This window comes from Salarias fasciatus, chromosome 2 (assembly GCF_902148845.1).
Source record: "Salarias fasciatus chromosome 2, fSalaFa1.1, whole genome shotgun sequence".
Taxonomy (NCBI): Eukaryota; Metazoa; Chordata; class Actinopteri; order Blenniiformes; family Blenniidae; genus Salarias; species Salarias fasciatus.
This window is the reverse complement of record NC_043746.1, coordinates 21371940-21385490: the sequence shown is the minus strand read 5'-3', so window position 1 is coordinate 21385490 and position 13551 is coordinate 21371940. Positions and strand designations below refer to the sequence as shown.

Sequence of the window (13551 nt, the reverse complement as noted above, 5' to 3'; positions counted from 1 at the left end):
TATAAGGGGTATAATTATTTCTTTCACTTCCCATGCGAATAAACAGCGAAGGTCCCAACAAAAAGAGCTGGAAAAAGCTATTGTAGATTTGGACAACTCACTCCAGAATACAGAGGCACCTGACTTGTATAAAGAAAGAATTAGACTTCAAACAGAACTAGATCTCCTTCTTACTACTGAAGCTGAACAGCTTCTTCTTCGTTCCCGAGGGTTAATATACGAACATGGTGACAAAGCTGGACGCCTTCTGGCACATCAGCTGAAGGCAAAGTCAGCATCGAACCAAATTACTCGGATAACAGATCGAACAGGCTCTATAACCTTTGACCCAGATAAAATAAATAGAATCTTTTATTCATTCTTCTCTCAGCTGTACACATCAGAAGTCTACACAGACGAAAACCAATTAAAGGATTTCTTTGGAAAAATCGATTTACCTAAAGTCTCACTTGAAGATAATAGGAGATTGGATTCCGCTCTCACCCTGTCAGAAATTAAGGAAGCGATACAGCTGATGAAGAGTGGTAAATCCCCAGGCCCTGACGGGTATCCGGTAGAATTTTTCAAAAAATTCTCGGATCAACTAGCTCCGCTGTTACTTGAAATGTTTAACCACTCACTCAAACAGGGCACTCTACCATCTACACTTATGCAGGCTGCTATCTCTTTAATTTTTAAGAAGGGCAGAGACCCGTTAAATTGCGCCTCTTACCGCCCTATATCTCTCCTTTCGGTAGATGTTAAAATACTGGCAAAAATCCTAGCCCGACGATTAGAAACGGTCATACCCCAAATTGTTTCAGATGACCAAACTGGATTCATAAGAGGAAGACATTCATTCTCAAATATAAGAAGGATTCTCGACGTTATTCTTTCACCATCTTCCTCTCGTGCTCCAGAGGTCATAATATCTCTTGACGCTGAGAAAGCATTTGACAGGGTGGAGTGGACCTATCTCTTTTTTTCCTTACGACAGTTCGGCTTCAGTAGTAATTTCATTTCGTGGATTAAATTACTCTATTCATCCCCTTCTGCCTCAGTATGTACAAATAATCAGCGTTCTACTTCATTCCGTCTCTTTCGTGGCACACGGCAGGGGTGTCCACTATCTCCGTTATTATTCGCATTAGCAATAGAACCCCTGTCGGCTGCTCTAAAAAGGGAGACAGGATTCAAGGGAATCGAAAGATGGGGTATGGAACATTGTGTCTCATTATATGCGGACGACTTACTTCTTTACGTGAGGGAACCTCAGACGAGTATCCCACACATTTTGACACTGTTAAATTTATTTGGAAATCTATCTGGATACAAATTAAATATTTCTAAAAGCAAATGTTTCCCAATCAACCAATTGGCCTTAGACATACCACCATCGTCTATTCCTTTTGATTTAGACAGCAAAGGATTCAAATACCTTGGTATAACAATTACACGTTCTATGCGAACAATGCGGGAACAAAATTTGAACTCGTTGACAACAGCAGTGAAATCAGATTTACAAAAATGGAATTATCTACCGTTGTCTTTGGCAGGTAGAATACAAATTATAAAAATGAACGTTTTACCAAGATACTTGTATGTCTTTCAGTGTCTTCCAATATTTCTTCCCAAATCCTTTTTCACAACTATAAATGAAAGTGTCTCTTCATTTATCTGGGCTGGTAAACGCCCAAGGGCGAATCGGCTGTTATTATGCAGAGATAAGACAGAGGGAGGTCTAGGTCTACCGAATCTTATAAATTACTACTGGGCTGCCAACGTGCACAAAATGTTATCATGGTTTGCTTCTCCTCAATCTGTTTGGTGCCAAAGTGAGTCAACCTCCTGCTCTTCATCATTATTAGCTTTAACATGTAGTACGTTACCCATCTCTCCGTCAAATTTCACTTCCAATCCGGTAGTATCTGCAACTCTAAAAATTTGGGCACAAATAAGACGTCATTTCGGATGGCTTACTCTTCCTCTTGTAACTCCCATCTGTCGTAATCACTTATTTACTCCAGCAAAGATAGATCCACGATTTATTACCTTGGAACATAAAGGACTGCGCAGTTTGGGAGATCTTTACATTCATGGGTCGTTCGCTAGCTTTGATCAATTAATTCCCGCCTTTAATCTTCACAGATCAGATTTTTTTCGGTATCTTCAGCTGCGGGACTTTGCAAAAACGCACGTTACATCATTCCCACATATTCCAGCACCCAGTGGAATAGATCTGGTTCTTAAAGCGAAAACTTTAACAAAAGGTCATATTTCCTATTTGTATAAGCTGTTTTCTTCAATTAATGACAATACTGTCAATAAGATAAAATCAAAGTGGGAATCAGAACTTCAGTTGAGCCTGTCCGAGACTCTATGGAACGGGGCTATAAAAAATGTTAACTCATCATCTAGCTGCGCGAGACTCTCTTTAATACAATTCAAAGTTCTTCATAGATTACATTATAGTAAGGAAAAACTCTCTAGACTTTACCCGGGTGAAATTGATGATAAGTGTAATAGATGCGAACAGACTCCATGCAATCTTACTCATATGTTTTGGTCTTGCCCCAAACTGTCTAAATTTTGGCAATATTTCTTTAAAACAATTTCAGAAGTACTGGGTATAAACATAATCCCTTCTCCATGCATCGCTATTTTTGGCAGACCTCCAGATAATCTTCATACTACGACCATTCAGAATAATGTTATGGCTTTTGTTTCTTTGGTTGCTCGTAAAAGAATTCTGCTATTATGGAAATCCTCTCAGCCACCGTCTATTAAAGTTTGGTTACATGACATTTTATCTCTTTTGAAACTCGAGAAGATCAAGTTTTCACTCAGAGGTTCATTAGACAGATTTTACATTCATTGGAGACCACTACTCAACTACTTTGATAAACTACCAGCACGAGAATTTTTTTTGCGAAGACCGACTACATGATCATGCTCTTTATAGATGCCCTCTGAAGCGGGCCACCAGCAGCAGATAACGCTCTCTAAGAACTCTTCATCCTGTAACACTCCAGCAAAGTTGGTTTATTTTCATACCAAGGAGTAGGCAGCCCTCATTAACAGTACACGTTTTGTTTCAGTCAGCACATCTAACATTCCTCCTTCCCCTCTTCTTCCCTTTTCCTTTATTTTCTCCTGTTTTGTTGTTTTGATGTGTTTTGTTTTGTTCTGTTCTATGTAATGTGATGTTTTATCCTGTTTTGTCTAGATTTGTTTTGTTCTGTGTTTTTTTTTTTTTTTTTTTTTTTTTTTCCTTTCTCTTTTATCTAATTATTTGGTCTCCCTTCCTTAAGGTTACACTTTAATTATCTACGTAAAAGGATTATCTTGTGGGGTAGGGAGAGGGTTTGTTTATTGTTTGTCTGATTATGTTCACTTAACTTTGTAAAAAGAAAAGATGTCATATTTTTCTGAACAGTTTCTTTGTGACTTGCATTTCATAAATAAAAACATTAAAAAAAATTAAAAAAAAAAAAAAAATAATATTTCCATCAAGACTAGCAAGCAATAAATGAAGAAAAGTTGCTTTTTTTTTTCGTCTTTGCAAACCTACTATACAACACATGACGTTTGATATACTGCCAGGTAATTAGTATTTCTGTGACCTATCGAATCGGGCCAGGATGGCATTCAGCAAACATTAAGTGCACTGTGTGGCATCCATTAAGCTGTTAATGCCTCTGCAGCTGTGGCACGGCCATCGAGTGGCCGCGACACCAATTTCCCTCACAGCAAAAGAACAAATGCGTCAGAATTGTGTTAAAGTACCATCGCAGAGCAACAATATAAGTGACGAAGACCCAACAACCCTGCAGTGCAGGAGGCAAACACCACTGTCCCCGTTAAAAAAAAAAAAAAAAAAAAAAACTGCATTTTTTTTAACAATAAATTTCACATTAATGCTAGAAATCACCATAAGATTCCCTGTATTGTGCAGTCAGTTGTTTTTTCCACTAATCTGAATAAGCGCCACACTTGTTAAAGGTTTCAGGTGGCTTAAGACACTTTTCATCAAAATGCTAATGGTGTAATTGATGAAAACTCTGATTTCAGCATAATTAATTATTCAGTTCCAGATGCCGAGCCCTCCGCTGTCACCGTGCCAGGTGTAACGCTGCAGTCAGAGCGAGGCAGGCAGGTAATGAGGGGTTGTGCAATCAGGAGAAGTGACTATTGATCCGCAGCAGATGCTCTTTTGTGTCTGATTCTAGGTGTGTTTCACATGTAATGAACGGCATCGGGACCTAAATGTGTGAACACAGTCTCAGAATAAAGATACACATTAATGACTGGATGCAAAAGTAAATCAGTTGGACATCCCTGAGTTCACAACAAAGCCAAAGAACACATTCAAAGTTAAAGTCAGCTTCGTTTTGAAGGCAGAGTTAAAGTAGGGCAAGAAGTATTTAAAGATGATATGATTGTTTCCTTAAAAAGTTTTCAGTCAGCAGTGTGTCCTCTGAAGTCATGACACACACCTGTGCATTACTGAAACTGCTAAATTGTTGCATCATAAAATAATTTTATTCCTCCAAACAGTAAAGAGAAAAAGAGGAACACATGATTAGAAGACACATCCTCCGCTTTCCAGAACAATATGTACCCAACACTGGATTTCAACTCGGACAAAATGTCTGGGAAGAAAGGACAAGTTATGGTGTGTGTTGCTGGGTGTGTATCACACTTATTTTAAGAAGATTAATCCTCTAATGAATATATATTTGAGATAAGTCTTAGGTTAAGATTATTGATTTGGGCTCGGTCAGCAGTTGGTTGAGGTTAAAGTGAGTAAGTAAATATGGCCGGGTTAACACGACAGCGTTCCAAGTAAAAATGCATCACTTTTACGTTTTCATTTCATGAAAGTTTTGCATTTCCATAGAAACATCTTGATAACGAGGTCCGTTGCTACGGAAAAGGCAGAAGGTAATAAAAATTTATCTTGTTCTCATGTTGGGCCACTAGCGGGTGCCGTTTGTTTTTGTGGTATGACGTCACACCAGAGAATGCAATAAGTATGAACAACGGCAAGTACACCGACATTTATTTGGAAAAAATACAGCTGGATTTATGGATGATTCAACTCTAAAACTACCGAGTTCCAGGAGAATATGGACTGAGAGTCATGACACTCTGCAGACAGCCACGGTTGTTACTGTCCGTCTACTCATCCACATTCAGAAGAACTATTAAGCGACAGTTCATATTTAAAATACCTAAAAGCACGTGTTGGTATTCGGGATTCAAAACTGTGATACATATATTTATCTAAGCTTCAGGATGAGGTTACAGTTAAGGTCAATGTGGAATCCAGACTCTTAGTTGTTCTGTTTAAGGTCACAGGAAGGAGGGAGGAAGGATTATGTCAGTGAGAATATCTCAACAGATACAGCTGCAAGTCTGCAAGTGTGTGTATGTGTGTGTTTAAATGGTCATGTGAAGACCTTTAAAAGAGCGATCTTTGATATTTCAGTTGACTGGATACAAGCCTCTTCACTTCTTTAGGACACCCTGCCTGAGTTTCCATGTTACATAACAGGATAAAAGTTCATATAAGAACTCAATGAAAACCCAATATTCTCAAGTATTATGTCAGCGGTGTTCATCTTATCTTACAGCTGTTTCTTGTCAAAGTTGAGAGCTATTCATAAACAGATTAAAATATGCCAGGTTGAATCATGAAGCTACACAAAAAACAGGAACTTTTTTCAGATATTCGTCACCCCACTCATCCCTCATCTCTAATTCTATGGTTAAATTAGTTAAATTAAACCACTGCATACCTCTGGGCCCACAGACCACACACTCCAGCTTTTCGAGTTCTCACTTTTCTCAGTGGAACACAAACAATACCAGCTCTGCTGGCACCGCATAATTTGTTTCAACAGTATTTTTGCCACAAAACAAAATCATTACAAAATATTTGCATAAAGGTACATAATGTGAAAGAGACTAAAACAAAATTAGCATCTTTATGAGATTCAACTAAGCTTTTAATCTTGTGTATTGTAATTATGGATATATTGTACTTTAAAATAGGAGAAAACAGAGTGCACTCTCCAAAAAACATCAGAAACAGTATTCCTTTACTTGCTGCTTAAACCTTTTTAACAGGCCTGGTTTGACTTTCCAGTTTTTTTACTCTTCCCTAATGCAGTCTCAGCTGTGTGCCTTTCTAATGTACACGATGCTGGAGGGCTGGGAATCCATGCATTGAGTGACAAAGCAGCACATGTCCCACACTGAAAGTCTCCTGTTGTTCAGCGTGCCCCAGAGTACTCAATATCCTTTTCTTTGACGTCTCTATTGACTGCCCTCTACAGTACTAACACATGATCGCTCTCCAGTTACAGCTGGAAATTGATCACAGGAGCAGGACAGCGGTGAAGAGCAGTGTGTGCGGAGCATTGTCTTCATGTCAGTGTTGACATTATGCAAAACAGGAGAGACTCCTTTATTTACTGGCATTGATATGAAGCCACTCATAATCCGTTCTATGGGAAGTAGCGATGTTATCTTTATGTTTTTTCAATGAAGTAGCTAAATAATGCTAAATGTCTCCATACATTCATCACATTTACACACAATAACTGAGGGCCACTGCTGGCAGTATCATCTTCATTGGAGCACATTTAGTTCTGGAAATGTGTTTATCGCAAATATTGATCCAGGTTAAGCAGATCCACCGCCCCCACATGGAGGTAAATCTCTATCTGAAGCATTTCAAAAACCTCACAAACAAACTGACACTCGTCTGACAGCACTTCTGCTCATATTGACTGCAAGTCAAAATATCATGAAAGGTCTTCAGCTTCTTTGAGTACAATAACTGTTTCATTTGCTGCTGATCCCCCCCCCCCATCACCACCATCTGTCCTTCTTTTCCATAATTAATTCACCTAAATCTCACTTTACAACTTGATACGCTTGTGAAGATTTCCACTCAAGCAGAGTTATTACAGCTATTTTCACCACTGATGAACTTGTCTGTCTTTATTGATTAAAGTTCATCTTTAGAAGGAATAATTAAGCGGCTGAGTTTCTGCCACTTATCCAGGTCTGGCTATGTTGTCAAAAACATTCAGTGCTTCTCCTTCCCTCAACCTCCGCGGGGGATCGGGAGGCATTCCCATGTCTGATGAAACACACCTTCCCTCCAGAGAATCTCACTCTGGATCTGCTCCGAACTGAACAGGTTTCATAAACTGTCATCACCAAATACAAGAGACACTTTCAGAAAGTAACTTGTCATAATGCTTACTCTCCAGCTGATAAAGAATAAAGATGTCAAATACAAACTGCATTCATTGATGCTGAGCCCAAACTTAAGGAATTTCATTTAGAAAATCCAGCTTCACACAGAACTCAGAGATCCTGGTGCAGAGTACGTTTGCACACAGCAACAGGCGCACAAATGTAACAGCACAACTAAAGACAGAAAAGCAATAAAAGTCAATACAAGCACATCTGCAGAAGAACTTCACTTTGCTGAAGTGTGGAATGAGAGACTCGATCAACAATGCAATCTGGCGGAAAACTGGAGAGCCAGTGTTGATGCTACTGAACAGCATCTGCTATTCTTCATTTCTAAAGAATCAAATTTCGCTCCTCTGATTCTCGAGTGTGCATTCTGATTAAAGACATATTTCAGCAGGAATCCAGGGTGCAAATTCAGTCTTTAAAGACAAAGAGCTGAACATCATCACGGGAGCAGTGGAGCTGACGAATCCTGACACCCACACTGATCTGATGGAAACGGCCTGTAAAATAGCTGCGCTCCGGTCTGTCTAATGCAGGCATCGTAGGCGAGCAGGTGAGAATTTGAACCGTAAACGATACAGCCGTGCCCCTCCCACTGGACAGGAGAACACACTGTACCTGCACCTCAGATCAAGGCATGCCGAATCCCCACAAGTCTGACCAATAATACTGCAACACAATACGAATCGTAAAAGTTACTGATTTGTCAAGAAAACGTATCTGACTCAAAGTAGAAAACGACAGGAAAAGCCTCACTTATGTGTGAAGGTCTTCATATGGTTCAAATCTACAATAATATCACAAAATCTGCCTGATTCAAACAATTAGAGGCATTTTGCATTCACTCAATCACTGGAAATTCTATTTTGCTTCAGTTTTCTCAGATGACAACCACCAGCTGAAATAATGAGAAGAAGGATTCTTCACCACCCTCCTTGGACCCCAATACAGCAAATCGTTTGAGGAAATGATTTTTTTAAATCACATTCTAAATATGACAATTATCTTCACAAAATGCATGTGAAGCTATTAACCAATAAAGATCGAGCTTTAGCACAATATGAATCGATATTCCAACAGCTTTTCAATTGATCAAAAACCCTCCCTGAAGAAAATTGCTCTTCAGAATTTTTTTTTTTTTTTTTTTTCATTTTTCTATTTTCCTGAAACTGTTCGATTAGGTTTTGCACCAAGAAAACAACTATGAGCACTCCTGACAGAGGACAGAAGTGACTCCCTCATTAAAGCCACACTCCAGGTCCATCACTTTCCCTGATCAGGAAAACCCACAGAGGCGCTCCGGCGCCCATTAATCAGCCCATCTAACGCATTTTCCACCGTTCATTCACAGGATGCTGCGGGCTGCCCGCAGACTCCCCGCTTCCCAGCGCGCACGCCGGGAAAGCTGGTCGTCAATCCGTGCCGGAGATCCACAACCCTAATTAACAACAGATTACCGATCGACAAACAAGAGGCGCGCCTGAACCGCAAATCCCCGCCGGACACCTCCGGGAATCGGGTGTATGGAAACGCATGTATGTAATCCGCATCCAGACAGATCGATGTGATGCTGGCAGAAAGCGATCCCCAAATGTGGAGGTCAAAACATTCAGACCTTTCAAAAGCGTGAGCGATAACGCACGTGGTGAACACCGAAAACGACATCAAACTTTGGTAGATGTTTAAAGTTAATATGGAGAGTCAAAATCAAAAGTGAATATAATGTATTTGCTTAACTTTAAGTCATCCAAACGCACAGTGACTCATAAGAAGTGAACAGGAATTCAGATGTTCATGTTTGGATTTGTGTGGAATTAAATCTATTTGGACAAACTGAGCACCATCAAGGAGACTGGAAACCCACACGCGTGCACCACAAACTCCAAATATCAATGCTTGAGAGAATTTCCTCCCTCTGAGGTAGGTCAGCTTTGTCTTAGAGGTCAAACGTTGAGAGGAATAAACCCATGAATTAACAGCGAGTCAGTTAATCTGCGGGAATAAAGTGGCTTCAACTCACCATTTCTCTGTGGAGGCTCCGGGTGTTGGGAGCATGTCACGACGCTAAATCCCCACGGGCAAGAGTCACATTGCTCTCCTGTGTGAGTGCAAACTACTGACAGGAGCTAAACAAGTGAAAGTAGAACAGCCGGAGGAGTGAAGTGATGAGCGGAGCGCAGCGCTGGATCGCTGCAGGCTGCGCGCAAACACAGGCAGCGGCGAGCGGCCGGTGCGCGCCCGGTGACACCGGGGCGAGACAGGCGGTGGAGTAAAGCCCCCTTGGGAAAAAGATGGAGAAAAGTCGTGTGGAGGAGAGCCCGACCTCGTAGGAATGTTCGAGACGCGTCGCGGAGGCTGCCCGGAGAAGACTGCGCGCAGTCGGCAGCGGCGGAGATGGTGCGCTCTGCCGCCGCGACTTCACTCCGAGCGGACATTAACCCGCTCCGCTCTAGTCCCTCCTCCCCGGTCCTAACGTGAGGGGAAGCATCTCGCTCTCCCCCCTCCTCCGTCTCTCACCCACGCACTCTCTCCGTCATTGACATATACGTTTGACTGGCATGATCCATTCGGTCCACGTTGTCCCCAGTTGAGCGCGCGCTGGAGTGGAAGAAAGGACATGTAACAAGGCTACACTTTGACCTTTACTGCTTGGACACGTTCTGTAGCATTGAATGTATCTCTGCATTATGTAATTAAAGTCTGTTCATTTTGTTACAGTAACAGTAATTTACAGCACATTAAAGTGTAGCATTAACTTAAACTGTATCTTTATTTTTCACAAATAGCAGCTGTAAACCAGTATGATGTGCAATCATGCAGTCATGTCAGATTTTACATGAAGATCTGGTTGGATAATGGACACATTTCTGTCATTTGATTTTGACATTCAGAGAAGAAATATAAAGAAGCTTCCCATCTGGTCTCATTACACTTGATTACAGCTCTACCCAAAAAAAAAAAAGGGCCCCACTTTCAAATCTATGCTTGAAAAGTTTTCTAAAAATCCAGAGTATTGTATATCAACAGTAACATTCAGCTTCAATAATTTCTTCCTTCAGTGACAAACTGTCAACAATTAAATCGGTGCTTTTGTGTTTTGTATTGACACAGCTCTGTGTGTGTTTTGATTCCCCTGTAAATGTCAGGTTTGTTAAAGACACAGACACTTCTTCAGATTTATTTTCTGTACCTCCTCGACCATATAAAAAGAAGCGAGTCTTTCAGCTCAGAAACTTCAGGTGTCGTCATAAGAAAAGGAAGTGGTTTTAATCTCCACAGCTCTCTCTTAACTTCTGTGACTCATCCGTCCGTCCGTTTGTCCCCTGGCCTCCTTTCATTGTCATTTATTGCGCATTACATCAAACAAAACAGCGTCTCATCATTCCATATCTGTTTATTACTCTCCCCCCTGCCTGTCTTAGTCGAACTCATCCTCATTCTCTCAGACGTTCCCTCACTCGAGCCAGCTGGTCACAAAACTGTCTCCTTTTCATGGCCCGTAGCGATAATTCCGCCTTGTGTCAGTTTCTCTTCGCAATGGTTGGATTATCACCCCAAGTTGTTTTTCCATTTTGTTAATGTCTAAAAGTTCCCATGCATTTCAAGGAAGAATTAACAAATACAGCTGGCAGTGCAATGCTGAGAATGTGAGAATGTAATTTCCTCAAAATTAAAAAGGACAAACCCTATTAGTACAAGCTGACTCATCGTCAGAAGCCTCTGATGCTGCGGCACACTGAGGGAAACTCATATCTCGTTTGATGAAACTGTTTGTTCTTAGGCTAAAACAGTTAAAGAGTAGCATTGCAGACCAGTGGCGAATATCATTTCATCAAGTTCTGTTGGCTGGATAGATGGCCCTCAGCTCATCTAGTGTCCCACCCATAACTCCATCATTGATAGCACACTGACAAGAATCCTCCAAAGAACATTGAAGCAACTAAAAAACTACTCTGAATATCACCAAAACTGTCAGAATAAAATTAACCGAACCTGAGCTTCCCTCTTTTCATGTTCATAGAAATAACAAAAGGGACCCTGCAGTAGTTCACAACAACAGAAATGATATATTAACACACGCAGGGAAAAAACTACACCTGAAGTTTATTTCACCAAGACAACAGCTCAACAGTATTAATTGAACTTTACTGGACTTTCTGGCCCTGGCACACAGGAGTTCTCTACAGTTCTTCTGTCTTCCTGCTGCTGTTACAGAATGTTGTGGCACATTCATCATTGTAACCAGAAACACAGTTTTGAACTGTTGCAGTAAAGTGGAGCACCCAGAGAAAACTTGCACCTTGAAAATTCTCACTGTAAAGCCTGTTTGTTCATAATAAAACAAAAGTGCAGCTGATTGGTTCATTTCCATAAAATCAAAGACAACAATGTCAATACAGACAGTCAGGTGTTTAAACAGAGTGCATGGACTGTGGATGAGGCCAGCCAAAGGAAGCATGCAGAGTTCAGACAGGAAGACTTTTCTGTTTATGTGAACAAACTTACAGATTGTGAAGAGTCACCAAGTTTCCTTCCGATGCACCGGCTCACTTTTCTTCCAGCTCATCTCAGAGATTCAGCAGTCAGTTCAAAGTCCATCCAGCTGGTTCTTTTCTGAACAGATTCCTCTTTTTCTGTCTTCAGTTTGTCCTTTTAAGGACACCTTTCAGGAACCTGAATGATTGTTTACTTGCACTCCTTGCTTGTCTCTCTTACGTGTGAGATTTTTTTCTCCACAGGTGTGCGTCGTTTTCCCCTAACCTCATTTCCCCACCCCTTCACTTCCAGGAAGTCAGGAACTTTTTTAAACCATAATAATATTTCATTCTTTCATCTGTCGCTCCCTGGAGTCTGTTTGGTAAACTAACCATGGGAGAGGAGAGAGAATAGACATTGAGTCAATGCAAATTGACTCAATTATCTTCAGTCTCAATAATAGTCTTTCAGCTTTTAACTTTCCCCACTGGGGGCCACATACAGAAATAAACATGAACTTAAGCATTTTTTGAAGAGCAGAGGAGGGGGACACACATTTTTTCAAACTTTTAAAGCATAAGTGTCATGTTTTGTCATGATTCTCAGAGATCTTAAAGATCCTTCATAAGCACCAAGTTCAGTGTCAACCAAGTTATTTTCCATGTAATTGCCTATTAAAGGGTTGATAAAATACAGTTATGATGCTAAACTAAACTATAAATAAAGTTTATATTCATTTTGAATGTTCAGTAAGTGGTCTGGCTCCTGTGATGAGCCCATGGCCTTATAGCCTTGTACAATTGATTTAGGAAACGAGAACCACTTGAACCACTTGCATTTGTTGTGACCTATAAAACTCCAGACATTTTACATGGTGGGTGGAGAGACATAAATGACTCTTAATGTCATTATGCTTGTTCACTAATAACGTGAAAGTAAATCCAGCAGGTCATAATGATCACTGGACCTTGTTGAAAACCCTGAATATGTGGAACATTGTTTTCTCTCGCCAGATCATTGAACTCCACTCTCTCTTTTACTAGATGTAGGTAAACAAAGAAATAGCAACAAACCCAGAAAATGACAACCTCAAATATGTTTTGAGGAGAGTTTGTCCCCAGCCTCTGAGGGTCTGTGTGTTGTGGCGTCCTTTGGCAAGACGATAAAACCCAAATTGCCCCCCACGGGCAGGGAAGCTGTTTGCATGGCAGGATGCAATATAATGATAATGTTTTAAACTGAAACCTTTAAATATTTGTGAGGTTATGTTTATGCCTTCAGTGTTCCTTTTTTATGGTCCGTTGTAATTTGAAGTCATAATTTTATGCTGTAATGTTTTTCTGTTGACATTATAAACATTTAGCTTCTTTTATTATATTTGGAATTGAAATTGTTTGAAATTTATTTGAAATAAACACTGTATTTTTTTTTTTACCCATTTTGCTCTCGTATGTATTGGTGTATCTCAAGTAAAGTCAAAGCTTGCTTTATATCAAATTATTCTTATGGACATAGACTTGTCTGGGAACAGCAGGCCCACTTTTTAATGATTACTTAAAGAAGTGAGAATCTGGAGCCACCGTGGTCACAAGATGGTTCATGACGGTACGTAATAGAGTGAAGGCAGCACTCAACAGAGACCTTGATCAGCGCCTCTTTGTTTCCCTTCAGTTTTAATGAGCACAGACGCATTGAAAAATACATGATTCTTGAGGTTTGAAGTCAAGCATGTGATGAACCTCGAGTGTAACTCAAGTCAAGAAGAGGGATGAAGGTATGTGGCTTCAAACTCCAGAACACAAAAAGTCAAATATATGT

The 13551-nt window shown here is 40.4% G+C and overlaps 1 protein-coding gene across 3 annotated transcripts in view; it reads right to left on the bottom strand.

The window, feature by feature from the left end:
- The window catches only part of LOC115405525 (5-hydroxytryptamine receptor 4-like), a 170835-nt gene extending 158921 nt beyond the window's left edge, over positions 1–11914 (bottom strand). The window contains exon 1 of one of the 3 annotated variants that reach the window (XM_030115147.1): positions 11764–11914. Coding sequence is in view for 1 of the 3 variants with exons in the window: in XM_030115132.1 (XP_029970992.1) it covers positions 9581–9692 (112 nt within the window). In the remaining 2 variants the exon portion in view is untranslated. Of the gene's footprint in view, positions 1–9277; positions 9373–9580; positions 9695–11763 lie in introns of those variants that run through there. The other 2 variants (XM_030115132.1, XM_030115140.1) reach the window with 2 other exon arrangements.
- Positions 11915–13551: the final 1637 nt, after the last annotated feature.